This window comes from Ascaphus truei, chromosome 5, assembly GCF_040206685.1.
Source record: "Ascaphus truei isolate aAscTru1 chromosome 5, aAscTru1.hap1, whole genome shotgun sequence".
NCBI classification, from domain to species: Eukaryota; Metazoa; Chordata; class Amphibia; order Anura; family Ascaphidae; genus Ascaphus; species Ascaphus truei.
In genome coordinates, this window is record NC_134487.1 from 15,271,010 (window position 1) to 15,289,060 (window position 18,051).

Sequence of the window (18,051 nt, forward strand, 5' to 3'; positions counted from 1 at the left end):
TCCGGTTTAGAAGCCAGAAGACCTAAGTAAATCCACCACTTCGACCAAGGGCGGGTAACTCCAGTCCTCAAGGGCCACCAACATGTCAGTTTTAAGGATATCCCTGCTTGGGTCGTTGACTGGGCCACTAATTGAGCCACCTGTGCTGAAGCAGGGATATCCTTAAAACCTGACCTGTTGGTGGCCCTTGAGGACTGGAGTTGGCTACCCCTGATTTAGTTTCTTAATTTCTTTACAGCATATTGTTTCTTGCTCATCTGTCAGGTATTGCACCATTAGAGCAGCAATCCACAGTATTCGCCACAAAAATAACAGCTTTCCTTTCTTTTTATTGTTGTTGTTCTTGGCAATCGCACTCTTTTTAAATTCTGTAGCTGGATTCTGGAGATATTAGATGCTGAAACGTTGCCTCCCTGGGAGGTTAAAATGGCCGTTACCATTCCCACGCATTCAGAGAACACAGGTTGCCATGGTAACAGCATATACCAGTGTGCTAATAAATAGGGGATTTCTGATTTTAAATGGTCTGTACAGAACAAGCCCTCAGCTCTTGGCATTATCTATTTTTTCGTGTATGTAACCCTCTTTCCTGCTGACTAGACAGGCTACTGATGCTGTATATACCTACTGGCTCAGCGAGATCTGAGCCTCCGCTAACTGGGAGCCTGGGGCCACAATAGCAAATGGCAGCGCCTCCACTTACCCAGGATCCCCTAGATTTGAGATTCCCCTGGGCAAGAACAATCATAACAAACCACAAGTGTACAGTATATTGCCCACCTGTCAAAATGTAACAATGCTTATTGTTAGTATTTAAAACTCCTTTCTAACCTTATATGCCAAAAAAAATTAGGAAATGTGTTCATTTTTTTGCAACAAAGCAACAGTTTGAAAACCAGTTATAAGCAAAACAAAAATAGGTGACGAAGCAGCTTTAATACATCGAAAAACTAAAGGTGGTTTATAGGAAGATGAGCTCGTGCGATGAACTTGTTCTCGTGTGTCAACTTTTTATTTGAGTGCCTCTTTTTGTCTCATCGTGGTCTCAAAGTCCCAGAGGTCACCGCCACGTGAAACCTGCTAAATTCTAATTGACAGAGCAGGAGTCACAGATGCTAACACTGATACATCCCATTATAATATTGCAGCTAGCAACAGAGGTCGCTAATATAGTAAGGGACTTCAAACATGGTTGGGGTTGAAATTAAGCTGTCCCAAATGGGAAAATGACAGACTCGGTGTGCCGAGTGGCTGTACCAAACACACTACTTCGTATACAAGAGCACGGCCATTTTACATACCCTGGGGAAAAACCTCAACATACAGTACAAACAGGTTACACTGACTGTGACTGCACAAAAAAGGAAGAAATTACAGTGGAAAGCTTAAAAATGCTTTTTGAAAGACTTTAAAAAAAAATGCTTTGTTATCTCTTCGCTGCCAGAAGGGATTACTCGGTTGATAGGAATAAAGTGAATAATAAGAATGGCACTTTTAAAGAAGTAATAATATTACATAGTCTTGTTTGTCATTTTATCTTTCAGGATATGGCACTTTGGCAATGGCACAGGTTAAATCAACTACTTCAGGAGCTACTGCGACGCCAACCCCAACGCCAATACCAACGCCAACAACAAGGCCAGCAACAAGCAATAATGTACTCCCTCAAACCACTGTAACAAGTGCTACTGTGAAACCAACCACTCCCAGTGCACAACCTGCTCTCACTAGTCCTACTACAAATGTACCTGCTACCACCATTGCAAACCAACAAACGACCACTCCGACACCCTCACCTACTATACAGGCACAACACACTGTCAGCAGTTCAACCATTTTGTCAGCATCCAGTGTTGCCAGCCAGGTGACAGGATTGAACCCCGGTGGTGCCAGCCAGGTGACAGGATTGAACCCCAGTGTTGTCACAACAAGACACCAAACTGATGTTACTAGTAACGCGGCAGCCAAAAAAGAGGATGAGACTGCGACAACCGGTTCTCCAGCAGTAACTAGTGAATCGGTACCCAAGAACCTCCACCATACTGCTTCATCACTTGGTAAAGATGTTTACTTTCTTACCGATGTTGAGGGCTATATGTACCAAAGTATCTGGGCTGCAAAACTTGAGTAATAATGGAAAATAATGGAACAGGAAAACAGCATCATGTCCTATCACGTGATAGAATCACATTGATTTCTTGCAAAGAATTGTATTATTTGATGTAGGTGTTGGTAAATATGGCTCTCTTTGCAGCCAGACAGCTTCGATAAACAGCCCTCGAGGTCTGCCTGGAAAACTGAGGAAAATCTGGTGCAGAAAAAAAAACTGCACCAGATTTTAGAAATACAAACCTTTCTTAATAGAATAGATGCAGTTTAATACAGTATGTCTACATGATATATACATATAGATATAGATCACTGGAATGCTTGCAGTCAGGCTGCAGTGGAATGCTTTTGAGAATAGCTTTTGGGGATCATTGATCAAAATTTCCTTGAAATACATAGAACCATATTTAGCAAGGAAGAAAATACTATTGCATTCTATGGGATATTTTGTCATTATTGATACATATGGTACTGTTCTTATCTATCTATATATATTGCATATACAAATATACATACACACACACACGCAGCGTTCCCATTCTTATTTATTTAGCTTGTTGCAAATTCTTAATAGTGCAGAGGTTGACTTTTCATTGTAAGATCAGATTTTTCATTTTAATGTCAATTGTATGTTTTGCATCTCTCTGGATTCCTGTAGCCCCATCGCAGTTGACCAGTACAGCAAAGGCCCAGACCCCAGATACACTAAAAACCCCAGAGCCAACAGCAAATCTGGCTAGCACCCCCAGTACTTCAGTTTCATCGCAGCCGAGCAGTACAACACAAACGCTGGATGGAAAACCACCGACTACGAACTTACATCTCCCAAGCTCAACCTCCCCAATCATTTCAAGCAGCGTCAGCACCATGGTCAGCTCCAGCAAGGCCGTCATAAGCACAACCTCATTGAGCATCTCTGCCTCCACCCAGAATCCACTTCTTACAGTCATGTCTCCAAGGACCAGCAACCCCACTGTGACTCCCCAATCCTCTATCAAGGTACTGTAAATGTAGAACATGTAAATGTATAATAACAGTTCTGTTATGTCCTGGAGAAGCAGAAAATCTATTATTATGTACATGAACTTCTGAGACTTCCCAGGTGTCTTCCTTGGGTCTAATGACGCCCTTGTGAGGTCATTTGTGAAGAACACTAGTATCGGTCCCTTTAAAGTTGATCATCAACAGTGGTAAATGCACAATGATCACAAATCTCTTGTGAATGTAGGTATAACGCAAACTGTAATTGATGAGCCAATGCTGTGGTTACTGACACAATCTCTTATGGGAACTCAAGCAAACCACCTGGAAACTGGTGTAAAAATATCATATTTATCTGAAAATAATAGCATTAAACCTTTGAATGCAAAAAATCCCTCAAAGGTTGGGAAGACTGGTTAATGGAGAAACAAAGTTATCTGATGAAGGTCACATGATTTTGTGAGGCAGAAACAGATTTTACATCTTTTGTGGTATACACCGTAACCCCTACATCATGTACCACACGGACAACAAGTGGTTGGCCAAATAGGACTCTGTCAGCCTGCTGTCCTCTCCTGGCCATTATGCAGTGGACCTTTGTCTCAGAGCCTCAGTGGATGCAAGGAATTGGACTTATAGACTTGTTAACCTGATAAATAGGATTATTAACCTGTTAAATATATCACATAGTCTTTCCAATATATCATAATGAACGATTTAAAGAACTATATAGCCATTTTATTTCATTTCATACATTGTTGTCATCTACAGGGAAAAGCTACGAGAGATAAACACCCAGAGCATTTGTGATTTAAGTTTAAAGGCCCCACAGCCCATTTTCCTACTGCATAAACGTTGACACTATTCTGTAGGGTAGGGGTGGCCAACTCCAGTCCTCAAAGGCCACCAACAGGTCAGGTTTTAAGGATATCCCTGCTTCAGCACAGGTGGCTCAATCAGTGACTCAGTCTTTGAATCTGTGCAGTCACTTTTTTAATGCACACACAGCTCTCTGTGTAATGTGTCCTGTGACATTATATCCTTTGAATTAATGCCCTTGACGAATTTAGAAGTTGAAACATGAACAATGTATCACCCGGCCCTACGTCTGCCATCACATTGTGTCTTTATTCTCGTCACTAATGAGATGTGTACATGCAAGTTTGTCTCTGGAAGAACAGGACATTCTTATTCTGTGTAACAAAAACAAACAACTGAACTTTACATCCAGACGTCAGGAACACGCAGAGAGTTTGCAAATGTTCGAACATTCATAACTTATCTATAATGCATCTGAAATTCTCCCTGTCAGATCGGCTTTGGATGTGTTATGCCAGGCAAGGGCATTTTAAAGGAGCACTCCACTCAAATACTTGAACCCATTTATGGACAGAGGGGGCTGCAACGTATGTGAAAGCATTGCTGGCCTCACTGACTGAAGGGGTTAATAGTACATATACTTCACATATAAAAATATTACTTGTGAGCACATTCACATGTCTTAGACAGGTCTGCAACCCTGCTTTTCACCATTATCACCTAGCATACAGTGCTTCCACTGCAGCAAGGGATTTTGGGAAATGACATGCAAATGAGCACACAGTGCCACCTTTTGTCGTAAAGCCTATATTACATGACACCCTATAGCCAATGCTCGCTGTTTTAAACACAGCTTTTAAACATAGCCCGGGATGAGATGCAAAGCCAGTGAACCCACTCACAGACAGACTGCTTCGACCTTGTGGGTCTCATCGGTGTGAGGTTGGTTGTACTGGCTTTGCAATGTAAGACTTTGGGTAGATCTTCACCACACATTATTTAGGTTATGGTGGGTGAAAAGGTGACTGGAAACCCTCCACCGTATACACACACATACATACACACACACATACACACACATATACACACACACACATACATATACACACACATACACATATTCTGAATAGGATGGACCCTTTAAAGATGTTCATGCTATTTGGAGCTCCAATAAGACTCTGGTCCCCCCCAGATATTGTTTCCCTGTGTTTAATTACTGCCAGGAGAACAATATGGCGACTGGGTAGACCTCATAAGCAAAAGAAAGCTGCAGTGTCATTAAGAATATGACAATGTGGCAGCCTTTATATGAGAAATAACGAAATGTAAATATTTTGGTTTCTTTGGGGCTCGTGGAGCTCAGAATAGTGTGATTCATCTCCATGGGACCCTCATCATGTACAAAGACAAAAACAGGGGGATGGTGGCCTTAAAATGTACTTATAATAAACTTAACCTGGTCCTGTCCTCTCAGGCCGAGAAGGAGTTGGCATGGTCAAAGCGCAGATTCTATGAGAAAGCCAACAAGCCAGATACCCTATTGGCCAATAAGCTCTGAAACAAGCTTCCAAATTTTCGAACAGCATCCATCAAATCTCAGGGGGGGGACCTTAGGACCTTACCTCCGATCCTCGACAAATAGTGGAGGTGTTTAAGAATTATTACGCCACATTATACGACGGAGATAAGGTCAGCCACACACAAAAGACCGCAGCAACTTTGAACAAATTCCTAAAAGAGGCAAATCTACCTACCTTGAGCAGAGAGGATAGGGAGGCACTCCAGGGCGACTTCACCCTTGAGGAAGTAACAGAGGTAATGAAGTCCCTTAAACCCGCTAAAGCCCCTGGTCCAGACGGATTTTCAAATTTATATTATAAAAAAATTGTCAAGATTCTGGCTCCCCACTTGTTGTCCCTATTTAATGGGATTCTAGCAGGAGAGCCCCTCCCGGCGCAGATGCTCCAGGCGTCTATCTCTGTGATCCACAAACCCGGTAAGGACCCGGCAGACGTCAAGAGCTACCGGCCAATATCCCTGATCAATTCAGACACTAAAATCTTCTAGGCGGATTGTAGATTTGATTGATTTGGCAAAAAAGAAAAGTATTCCGTCTATGTTGTTGAGTCTGGACGCCGAAAAGGCCTTTGATAGGATTGACTGGCCCTTCCTCAGGGAGACACTGGGGGCGTTTGGGTTCGGGGGGCGCCTCCTAGAGGCAATACTAGCCCTTTACAATGGTCCCACTGCAAGGGTGCGACACCAAGGGTTCCCCTCTGAGGTATTTAACATCCGTAGCAGGACAAGACAAGGATGCCCACTTTCACCGTTAATATTTGCCCTCTGCATAGAACCGTTAGCGGCTCATATCAGAGCAAGCCCAGATATAACAGGGATAGATATAGGGGAGCAGCATCATAAAGTAGCGTTATACGCAGATGATGTAATCTTGACACTGTCAAAACCCCTCACCTCCTTGCCCAACGTCTTTGCGATCTTGGGAACTTTCAGCTTGGTGTCGGGGTTTAAAATTAACCAGGCCAAGTCGGAAGCGCTTAACATAAATCTACCCAAGCCGGTCGAAAAACTGATAGAGCTCAACTTCAATTTTAAATGGCAACCCTCCGCTATCAAATATTTAGGGGTATATATCACAAAGGACTACAATACACTATATAAAGCAAATTTCCCCAGAATAATGAAGAAACTGAAGGAAGATCTCAGGGTTTGGGCGGGCTATGGCATATCATGGTTTGGGCGGATCAACAGTGTCAAAATGAACCTGCTGCCTAAACTATTATATCTGTTTCAAGCCCTCCCAATACCTCTTGTTAGGACTGAGGTCCTCACGCTGCAGGCTCGCATTATTCAATTTATTTGGAATAAAAAAAGCCCACGAATTGCGAAAAGCATACTGACAAAACCAGTAACAAGAGGAGGGTTAGCGGTACCTTGCTTGTTGGCATACCACAAGGTGGCACAATTATGCCAAATTGTCCAGTGGCACTCGAACCGAGCAAATAGAAGATGGGTGGCCCTAGAAACAGAATGCTGCGCGCCAGTAAAACTGCACGATCTGATTTGGCTTCCAAAACAGTGCAAGAAATTAATAGGGATGCCACTCTGCGCAATTGCGAACTCGCTAATGGTCTGGGAGTCATCTAAATTTAAAGCTAAATTGACCACACGACAGTCGTTGATGACCCCCCTGGTGGGAAATCCGGATTTTGCTCCAGGGCTGTTAGGTGACAAATTTGTAAAATGGACGCAAGCGGGGTACTTACGATTAAAGGACCTGGAAGGAGGTAAATATATCAAGACGTTCGATATGATTAAGGATGAGAAAAAGCTACCCAACACAGAATTATTTAGATTCCTCCAGGTCAGGGCTTTCTATAATAAATTCCCGGTTTCGCCCAGCACGAACCAATTTCGAACAGCTGTGTTCCAGAGAGACAGACACAAGAGGACTAACTTCTCGGATGTACAGGGAGGTAATCTGTCCGAAGACTTCCGACGCCCCCCGACTGAAATACATGCGACAGTGGGAGACAGATTTAGGGGAGACACTAGAGGACGAGGAATGGGATCAGATATTACAGGCAGCTACCAAAAGCTCAATCTGTGCCACGTTAAAGGAGAACGCATATAAAGTCCTAATGCGGTGGTACCATACCCCATTGAAATTATCTAAATTATCTAAAAACCCACTATAGCCAAAATCAGGAACAGAATTTGGCATGTCTGCCAGATGGAACAGTTGACGAGTTGGATCAACGACTCTGGCCCCAAATTTCTAAACGTATGGGCCCCATGGCTGGCCCAAACAGACATCCCAGGGGTGGACGCCGCCACAATTTTGCACTAATATAGATAAATGCGTTCTCCTTGGACAGAGCAGACCAGACGGGATGATGACATAGCGACGGAGAACGTAGAACCACTGGGATATCCACAACACACCCTAGCGTACACATAGAGCAAATAGCAGATCCTCCGCTCCGATGCAGCAGCTACAGGTGCCCCCCACCCCCACCCACCCTAATGTGTCTCACCCCAGTCTAGTTTGTCCTGTCCGTCTTAGTGATGTGGTTTACGTGTGGTTCGTTACGTCTGCCTCATGTCTTGTCTACGTGTCACTGTTTTGATGACAAAATTGTGTATTCTGTAACGTATGCCAATAGGTGGTGATATTATGTATGCTCTGTAATACCAAATAAAAATGAGAGTTATAAAAAAAAAAATGTACTTATAAACACATGTCTACATTCTGCCCACCATATTGTCACTTAACCGCTCTACTACCCAGCTGGGCAGTGTCTCTCTAGCTCTGTAGTTCTTATGTCTCATGAACTACTGACTCTCCCGTTTTATCTCCTGAATGTAGTAGAAAAAGCCAGAAACAATTGGCAGCTGTTGTGAGAGGAATCACAGAGGAGAGAGGGAAAGTGACAGGGAGAATATGTAGTACTGAGGACGCCCACACATAGAGCTATATTTACTAAGTTATTCTATTAGCAAGACACCATCCAACACTGGAGACACCATCCAACGCTGGAAGACACCTCATGTCCTATTCACTTGAATGGGTCTCTATACGGTGCCAGAAGGTGTCTTGCAGAATAGCACCGCTCCGTGAATGTGGACCATAGTCTTCTTCTGTCTCATGCTGCTCTTCAGTAGAGAAGATGCATTGCAGAAAGGTGTTCCTGCCATCAGGGGTCAATCCAAGGTAAATACTCCAACAAAGAAGTAGGTTAATCCAAACTTCTTCATCTACAGTACTGACAAGCTGTCTTCCACTGATCCAGCAAATGCAAATCAATGGAGGTGAAATCTTCCCAAGCAAGGGGACGTCGGCCTCACCGCATGCTTCCGAAAACCCACAAAGCAACTGTGTTTTCAGCCACGAATTGTACTGCACATATGTAAATAAACCCACTGCACCCTTTGATGTTCTAATTCACTTCCCGTTTCCTTTTAGGTCATCTGTCAGAAAACTGGATTTGACGATTCACAAGTGAAGCTGACTATGAAGCACACGAGGGATTGTGTAAGTACGATCTACATCCCGTCCATATGTTGCATTTGCAGATCAATTTCCTACGCATTTCACTTCATTTACTGTATCATCTACTCAATCTAACCTACTCAGACCATAAACCCTGCCTATGTCAAAAGGGCGGTTGGATGTTTACAACAGGAATACTACATTACCCCATTTTGTTTTTCCTTTTCTTGTGTGAATATGTAAAGCATGTGACAATGTATAATTCTACATCCTTACCCAAGCTGGCAATCGTTTGGTGTTCCTTGTATAAATCTGTAAAAATCCTGATTGTGTGGCTAACATAATGGCTGCTTCAGTTATCAGGATTGAGCACCTTGTTAATTGATTACAAAGGGTTCGCACCTGTGATCAACCTGGAGCAGAGTATAGTTCTTTGTGTTGTTTTAATTATGAATCCATCATAAAGTCAACCAGTTAGTACAGTAGCTTATATGTTGAATTCAGTGTTCCCAATGGAAAGTAATATATAGATATTTTCCACAAGATACAAATAAGATGGGATAATTAAGCCAATCACACAAATAGATTGATTAGAATGTATTTTTTACCTGCTACATTGAATTTCCTTTTTAAAACATTTTTTTTAATCTTTTTATTTAATAAGGTTTCATATACATACATATTTCTATTTTAAAGGAATATATAATTATAAAATATATACAAACAGAAATCGTTGTACAGAATATATATTACATAAAAAAACATCACTACATATAGTAGTGAATATATAATCTTTGATACAAAACACTCGATTAATACAACCTTTTTTTTAATTTTTATAATAGATAGAAGAGGATAGATTGAGAGAAGAGATAGAGGAATGAGTGCGGGAGAAGGAAAGGGGGATATAAAGTATTGAGGGGGAATATGGTATGTGGCTTGTCGAAATGAGTGTAAAAGAATCTAATGTAACTTTAATTGTAAAAACATTTCAAAATACTCAATACATTTTTTCTCTGTTTTTTTTCTTATTTATGTGGCCATAACTCTCATATTTTGTAGAATTCTTCCATAAATATTTTTTAACCTGAATAAATTATAGATACGGCAGTCGTTATATAAAAGCTGGTACACTCTTCACCAGGATGGTAACTACCAGGGTTACCATCAGCTACGAAACAACATTTGAGTAATCTCAGTGAATGGCAAAGCCCCCAGAACGGAACGGTGCCTGTGCGAGTTCTGCTGGATGTGGGCTGCACGGCATGTTTATACAATGTAAGATTTCCGTTTCTTACGTATTGGCTGAGTTTACAAAACTGGATTTCGGATTTAAATTTTTTGGGTGTCCAGAGCGGTAACGAGGGACGTCACTTCGGGAGCTCAGAGGGCAGTTGCCACAACCCTTCTACCGCTATACTAATGTTCAAAGATCCATCCATGCACAACACACCTTAAAAAGTTGCCCCGCCTACAAAAATGTCTTCCAGGCAAGGGGAACGCAGAATTTCACAGCCGGATAAGACAAAAAGATATATAATGTAACAAGTTCCCGCCATGGACGTTAATGTTTAAAGATATTTCTATATCACTCTGTTAGATCCCTATCAGGTCTCAGATAGATGAAATGCAACAAATAGTCTACTATGTCTACACAAATGTATATTCTCACTTAAACATATCAAATGTGCACTCACATCTGGCACATTTAAAATGCGCGTATAAGACAAATCTAGGATCCCTGGTCTGGGGCATCCTTCTCTCTCTCCCTCTCTCTCTTTCCCTCAATCTCCCTCTCTCACCCTCTCTCCCCCCCCCCTTTCTCTCCCCCTCTCCCCCCCCCTCTCCCACTTTCCCTCCCCCTCTCTCTAACTCTCTCTCTCTCCCTCTCTCTCTCTTTCGCTCTCCCTATCCCTCTCTCTCTTTCCCTCTCCCTCTCTCTTCCCCCCCTCTCTCTCTCCCTCTCTCTGTCCCCCACCCCCTCTCTCTCTCCTTCTCTCTCTGTCTCCCCCCCTCTCTCACATTCTGCACTCCCCTTGCCTGGACGACATTTCTACAAACTGAAGGACTTTTGGAACGGTCCTTTAAAGGGTTTTTCTGATTTACAAATGTATTGTTCACACAATTTTTTGATTTACACATTTGGGTGTGTTTGAAGAGATTATTTTAAGTATGTTATTTTAGTGATATCAATATGACATTTACTGGGATAATTCCAGAGTGTGTGTTGATTATTTTTGTTCTGATATATATTTTCCCATCACTAAATAATTATTTATCCCTTCACCAATTTATTTGGTTTGATATAACATTTCCCCATCCACTTATAATCATTAACAGTATTAGGAGCACCCTTATACGTCGTTTCTAGTCTTTGTTCTTATTGGTTTCAAGTGCTGGTTGTTTAAAGTGTGTGCAGTTAGAACCAGAAGGAAAGGTAAGTACTGGGTATACTAGCAGGGGTGGCTGTTTTTTTGGGAGTGTGCAGTGGGTTAATCTATTTTTAAAGTGTGCTGTAATTTGAAGCCTGTAAACTTTTTTTCCCTTTCTCCTGCCTGAGGCAGAGTGGGTGTGGTTGGTTAATTGGCTGGCCTAACACACCTGCAGTGGGTGGGGTTAGTTAATTGATAACCTAACACACCTGGTGGGTGTCCCTATTTAAACAGAGGCTTCTAACGAATCCTGAGCTTGCGTGTACTGACTGATATGTGTGGTTGATTTGAAGTGCTGGTTGTTTAAAGTGTGTGCAGTTAGAACCAGAAGCAGTTGTTTAAAGTGCTGGTTGTTTAAAGTGTGTGCAGCTAGAACCAGAAGCAGTTGTTTAAAGTGCTGGTTGTTTAAAGTGTGAGCAGTTAGAACCAGAAGCAGTTGTTTAAAGTGCTGATTGTTTAAAGTGTGTGCAGTTAGAACCAGAAGCAGTTTGAACAAGGAAGCGGTTAAACAAGGTATAGTTTATTGAAGTACAGTTTCCTGTTAGTACTTCTAAACTTCATAGTTGCTAGAATGAGCAGGATTGAAAATGCCACTCAATGTACAACTTGCCACATGTATGTGCACTTGGAGCAGCTGTTCCAAGGAGCATACCGCTGTGAAAAGTGTGAGCGGGTGGTCTCTTTAGAGTCAGAGATTGCTGATCTTAAGAGGCAACTTGCAATATTGAGGGACATTGGCTCCCTTGAAAGGGAATTAGAGCTCACTGAGCAGGCCCTTGTTTCGACTAGTGGTGCAGATGGTGGCGCTGTTAGTGAGGAGCAGGTAGGTAGCTTGGTTGCTGTTAGTGAGAAGCAGGTAGGTAGCTGGGTGACAGTTAGAAGGGGAAGCAGGAGCAATAGGGAGAGGCAGGTCGTTTCTGAGCTGACACATCCCAATAGATTTACCATGTTGAGTGAAGATATTGGGAATGTTGGGGCAGAAATGGCAAGGCTGGGAGAGACTAATTCCTCTAGCAGCCAGGGGAATAGTTCCTCCAGCACAGAGGGGACTCAGGATGCTCAGATACAAAGAAAGATTGTGGTGGTAGGGGACTCCATTATTAGAAAGGTAGATAGGACAATCTGTTGCCAGGACCGCATGAACCGTACAGTTTGTTGTCTCCCGGGTGCTCGGGTTCGGCACATTGCGGATCGGGTAGACAGATTGTTGAGGGGGGGGGGGCTGGGATTGACCCGGCGGTCTTGGTACACGCTGGCACCAATGACAAAGTTAGAGAAAGATGGAGGGTCCTAAAAAATGATTACAGGGATCTAGGCCAAAAGCTTAAGGCAAGGACCTCCAAGGTGCCATGCGCTACCGCAGGGAGACAGTCAGAGATCAGGGAGGTTAATGCATGGCTAAGAAAGTGGTGCAGGAAGGAGGGGTTTGGGTTTTTAGAGCACTGGGACTCCTTTTCTGAGAGGTGCCATCTATATTCTAGGGACGGATTGCACCTCAATGAAGAGGGATCTTCTGTGCTAGGGGGAAGAATGCTAAAAAGGTTGGAGGAGATTTTAAACTAGGATGGAGGGGGGAGGGGAATGAAACAGATAATGAACTAAATGGAATAGATAAGGATACAAGGTGGTATGGAGGTAGAATGGGGGCAAGTGCAAGTTTGACAAGCAGTGAGACACCCATAGTAAATACAGATAATACTAGAAAACTTCTAAAGACTAAACAAAGTGGGCGCAGAAACGAAGGAGCAGATAAGATAATAGTACAGGCTGAAAAAAAACTGAAATGCATGCTTGCTAATGCAAGAAGCCTGACAGATAAAATGGGGGAGCTTGAATTAATAGCTGCAAGGGAGCAGTATGATATCATAGGCATTACTGAAACATGGTGGGATGAAACTCATGACTGGACAGTTAATTTAGAGGGTTATTCTCTTTTTCGGAAGGACCGAACAAATAGAAGGGGAGGTGGAGTATGTCTATATGCTAAACCAGCTCTAAAACCTATTATAAGGGATGATGTCTATGAAGGGAATGATGAAAATGTAGAGACTTTGTGGATAGAAATTAGCAGTGGAGGTAAAAGTATAAAGAAAATGTTTGTGGGAATATGCTATAAACCACCAAATATCTGTGAGATTGAGGAAGCTAAAATACTTTTGCAAATGGAGAAGGCATCAAAACTGGGTCATGTTTGCATAATGGGAGATTTTAATTATCCAGACATAGACTGGGGCAATGAGATTAGCGTTACAACAAAAGGGAACAGGTTTTTGGGGGTGCTTAAAGACAATTATATGACCCAAATTATTGAGGAACCAACCAGGAGAGGGGCAGTTCTGGATTTGGTCATATCAAACAATGTAGAAGTAATAACAAATATTCAAGTCCTGGAACATTTGGGTAACAGTGATCATAACATGGTCTCGTTTGAAATAAATTATCAAAAAACAGATTACTTGGGTTCAACAAAGACCTTCAACTTTGGAAAGGCAGATTTTAATAAACTGAGGTCTAATCTAGTAGTAATACAATGGGATGATGATTTTGCAGGGAAAAATGTAGAAGATAAATGGGCAATCTTTAAAACATTGTTAGAAAAGCACACTTATCAGTGTATACCCTTGGGTAATAAGTATAAAAGAAATAAGTCAAAACCAATGTGGCTAAATAAACAGGTAGGGGAGGAAATGGACAAGAAGAGGAAGACGTTTAGATTCTGTAAGTCAGAAGGGACGGAGACATCGTATCAGAATTATAAGGAATGTAACAAAAATTGCAAAAGGGCAATCAAATTAGCAAAAATGGATAATGAAAAAGGATTGCAACAGAAAGTAAAGTCAACCCTAAAAAATTCTTTAAGTACCTTAATAACAAAAAAATGAGAAAAGAAAATATAGGACCCTTTTCAGTGTGAGATGGGTAGGCAGATTATTGGAGATAAGGAAAAATGTAGATGTAGATGTAGTGCCTATATTTAAAAAGGGAGCTAGATCACAACCGGGAAATTACAGACCTGTAAGCCTGACTTCAATAGTAGGGAAACTACTTGAAGGTTTAATACGGGATAATATTCAGGAATACCTAATGGAAAATAAAATTATTAGTAATAGTCAGCATGGATTTATGAAGGATAGATCTTGCCAAACTAACCTTATTTGTTTCTTTGAGGAGGTAAGTAGGAATTTAGACCAGGGTAATGCCGTTGATGTGGTCTACTTAGCTTTTGCAAAGGCTTTTGATACGGTTTCACACAAGAGGTTGGTGTACAAAATAAATAAAGTTGGACTCAGTAATAATATATGCACCTGGATTGAAAACTGGTTAAAGGACAGACAACAGAGGGGTGTCATAAATGGAACTTTTTCAGGTTGGGCTAAAGTCGTGAGTGGAGTACCTCAGGGATCGGTACTGGGACCCCTGCTTTTTAACTTGTTTATTAATGACCTTGAGGTTGGGATCGAGAGCAAAGTCTCCATCTTTGCTGATGATACTAAATTGTGTAAGGTAATAGAATCAGAGCAGGATGTAATTTCTCTTCAGAAGGACTTGGAGAGACTGGAAACGTGGGCAGGTAAATGGCAGATGAGGTTTAATACAGATAAATGTAAGGTTATGCATTTGGGACACAAGAATAAAAAGGCGACTTACAAATTAAATGGAGATATATTGGGGGAATCCTTGATGGAGAAGGATTTAGGAGTGCTTGTAGACAACAGGCTTAGCAATAGTGCCCAATGTCATGCAGTAGCTGCAAAGGCAAACAAGATCTTATCTTGCATCAAACGGGCAATGGATGGAAGGGAAGTAAACATAATTATGCCCCTTTACAAAGCATTAGTAAGACCACACCTTGAATATGGAGTACAATTTTGGGCACCAATCCTAAGAAAAGACATTATGGAACTAGAGAGAGTGCAGAGAAGAGCCACCAAATTAATAAAGTGGATGGACATTCTAACTTATGAGGAGAGGCTAGCTAAATTAGATTTATTTACATTAGAAAAGAGGCATCTAAGAGGGGATATGATAACTATATACAAATATATTCAGGGACAATACAAGGAGCTTTCAAAAGAACTATTCATCCCACGGGCAGTACAAAGGACTCGGGGCCATCCCTTAAGGTTGGAGGAAAGGAGATTTCACCAGCAACAAAGGAAAGGGTTCTTAACAGTAAGAGCAGTTAAAATGTGGAATTCATTACCCATGGAGACTGTGATGGCAGATACAATAGATTTGTTCAAAAAAAGGTTGGACATCTTTTTAGATGGGAAAGATATACAGGGATATACCAAATAAGTATACATGGGAAGGATGTTGATCCAGGGATTAATCCGATTGCCAATTCTTGGAGTCAGGAAGGAATTCATTTTTTCACTTTTGTTTGCCTTCCTCTGGATCAATAAGTAAGTATAGATATAGGATAAAGTATCTGTTGTCTAAATTCAGCATAGGTTGAACTTGATGGACGGAAGTCTTTTTTCAACCTCATCTACTATGTAACTATGTAACTATGTAACTATGGTTCTAGTATTTTGTGGCTGCACCTATGTTAAAAACAATGCATCATCATCTACCAAATGAGTTCACCAAGAGAATGTCAAGGAATTCCAATCCTGACTTCCCATTGTCTTTTCAGAACCCCATTGAGCTAGTTGAGAAAGAACTATTAGACACAGAATTCCCCAAACTGGAAGCATTGTTAATTAAGTACATACGAGAATATGGTGAGATTTACTCTATTTAGATACATAACTAGCTAGAAATAGTATACCTAGAGGACTAAAGACTGAATAAGAGCCCGTCTTTTGATTTAGAAGATTTGGCTTTTATTCAGACTCGGAGTAGAATTTTAGATAACTGCTCTTGTGAGCTTCCGCGACACATAACTTCACCACACAAAAAGAAGATGATTGCACTGGATAAAGAAATTAATACCATTAAAGATGAATTACAACCGTATATTGACAACCCTGTGTTTTAAAATAATGACGCGATTTTACAAGAAAAAGGTCTGACCTTGTGGGAAAAGATGTGTTTTTTTTTTTATCAAACAAAAGAAGTTTAAAAAAAGGATCATTAGGACTATTCCAGAGGAAATCAAACAAATTGGAATAAAAGCAATTCCGTTGTGTTCGATGGAAATATGCTGGAAAGAAGAGAGTAGGATAGACCGTCTGCTAAATTAGGGTTACCATATTTCACCATTCTAAAAACAGGACACAAGACCGGGACAACCGTCGCGCATGCGCGTTCGACTTTCATTTGCACATGCGCAGTCAGTGTTTGCCGCTCACACATGCACGGCCGGCCCTCGCTTGCGCATGCGTGGACAGAAATCCCAGGCCTTTTTAGATACAGCGAGCGTAAATCATAAAGCCGTCCATGTCTGGGGAAATACGGACGTATTATTTATTTATAAAATGTGTTACCAGGAAGTAATACATTGAGAGTTACCTCTCGTTTTCATGTATGTCCTGGGCATAGCGTTAAGACAAATAATACATGGTTACAAATACATAGTTACATAAGTGAACAGGGTATACATTATATACCAGACATTGCATGCACAGTTAGAGATGATATATACTATAGGCATAAAGTAAAAGTTACAAACCAGGTTTACATGTGAGACAGCTTTAGTTTTGAAAGAACTTAAACTGGTGGTGGATGTGAGAGTCTCCGGTAGGTTGTTCCAGTTGTGGGGTGCACGGTAGAAGGAGGAGCGTCTGGATACTTTGCTGAGTCTTGGGACCATGAACAGTCTTTTGGAGTTAGATCTAAGATGATAAGTTCTGCATGTGGTAGGGGTGAGGAGTTTGTTCAGATAGATGGGTAGCTTGCCCAGAAAGTATTTGAAGGCAATTAAGTATAGGCAACCTAGTAAAATGTTGGATAATTATAACTCTGACAAATTTAAATATAATAAGAACCCACATTGGCGGGGAGGGCAGGGGGGGGGAGTTTCGGGGGGAGGGGGGTGGAGAATTCCCCATAAAAAGTAAAACCTTATTGGAATAAGAATAACTACCAGAATAGAAGGGAAAATACAGATACTTAGTCTATGCCAGAAAGAGAGGTAGAATGAGAGTGAATAGTCAAAATGAACGTACACATCGCAACCAAAATGAACGTACACTAACCAATTTTCTAGGGAATGCAAAGGTTTTCGAATTCTTGGGAAATAAGGAATTGGTTTTCCCCATTGATGGAGATGCAATCCCCAGTAGGGTCAAAAAGAAGAAGAATGGAAGAGGCCAAGAGAATTTGAAAGAAAATAGATAAAGTTGCTAAAAACATTTTCAACTCGAGTAAAAAGATTTTGACACCATTTCAGAATCAGGTTATTGCCAAGGGGCTCACGTTTGCACCGACAACAGGTCCAGGCAATTTTACATTATTCATTGGTGTGAACAAATTTGTATCAAGCTTACTATTCGGAGATATTTAATGAATAGAGAATTGGGAAGAAGGAATTTGATGGGCACAGATACATATAGCAAACTCCTATTTATTGGAGAACATAGAGCGTTCACCCGTACAAAACTAACACCAGATCTACGTTTTACCCCGAGCCGCGAGAAGGGGCATTTTTTGGAAGTTTTCAAGTGATTAATAATGATTGTAATGAACTTACTAAAGAACGTTCTAAATTTAAACAGAACTTGACTGAATATGAGAGAGAGGCATTGGTAGACT

General features: G+C 41.3%; 1 protein-coding gene across 2 annotated transcripts in view; it reads left to right on the forward strand.

Moving 5' to 3' along the window:
* PODXL (podocalyxin like) overlaps positions 1-18,051 on the forward strand; it is a 94,259-nt gene that overhangs the window by 47,928 nt on the left and 28,280 nt on the right. For both annotated transcript variants that reach the window (XM_075599370.1, XM_075599369.1), the window contains exons 2-4: positions 1,545-2,057; positions 2,768-3,108; positions 8,894-8,962. In XM_075599370.1, the coding sequence (XP_075455485.1) occupies positions 1,545-2,057; positions 2,768-3,108; positions 8,894-8,962 (923 nt within the window). The remainder of the gene's footprint in view (positions 1-1,544; positions 2,058-2,767; positions 3,109-8,893; positions 8,963-18,051) is intronic.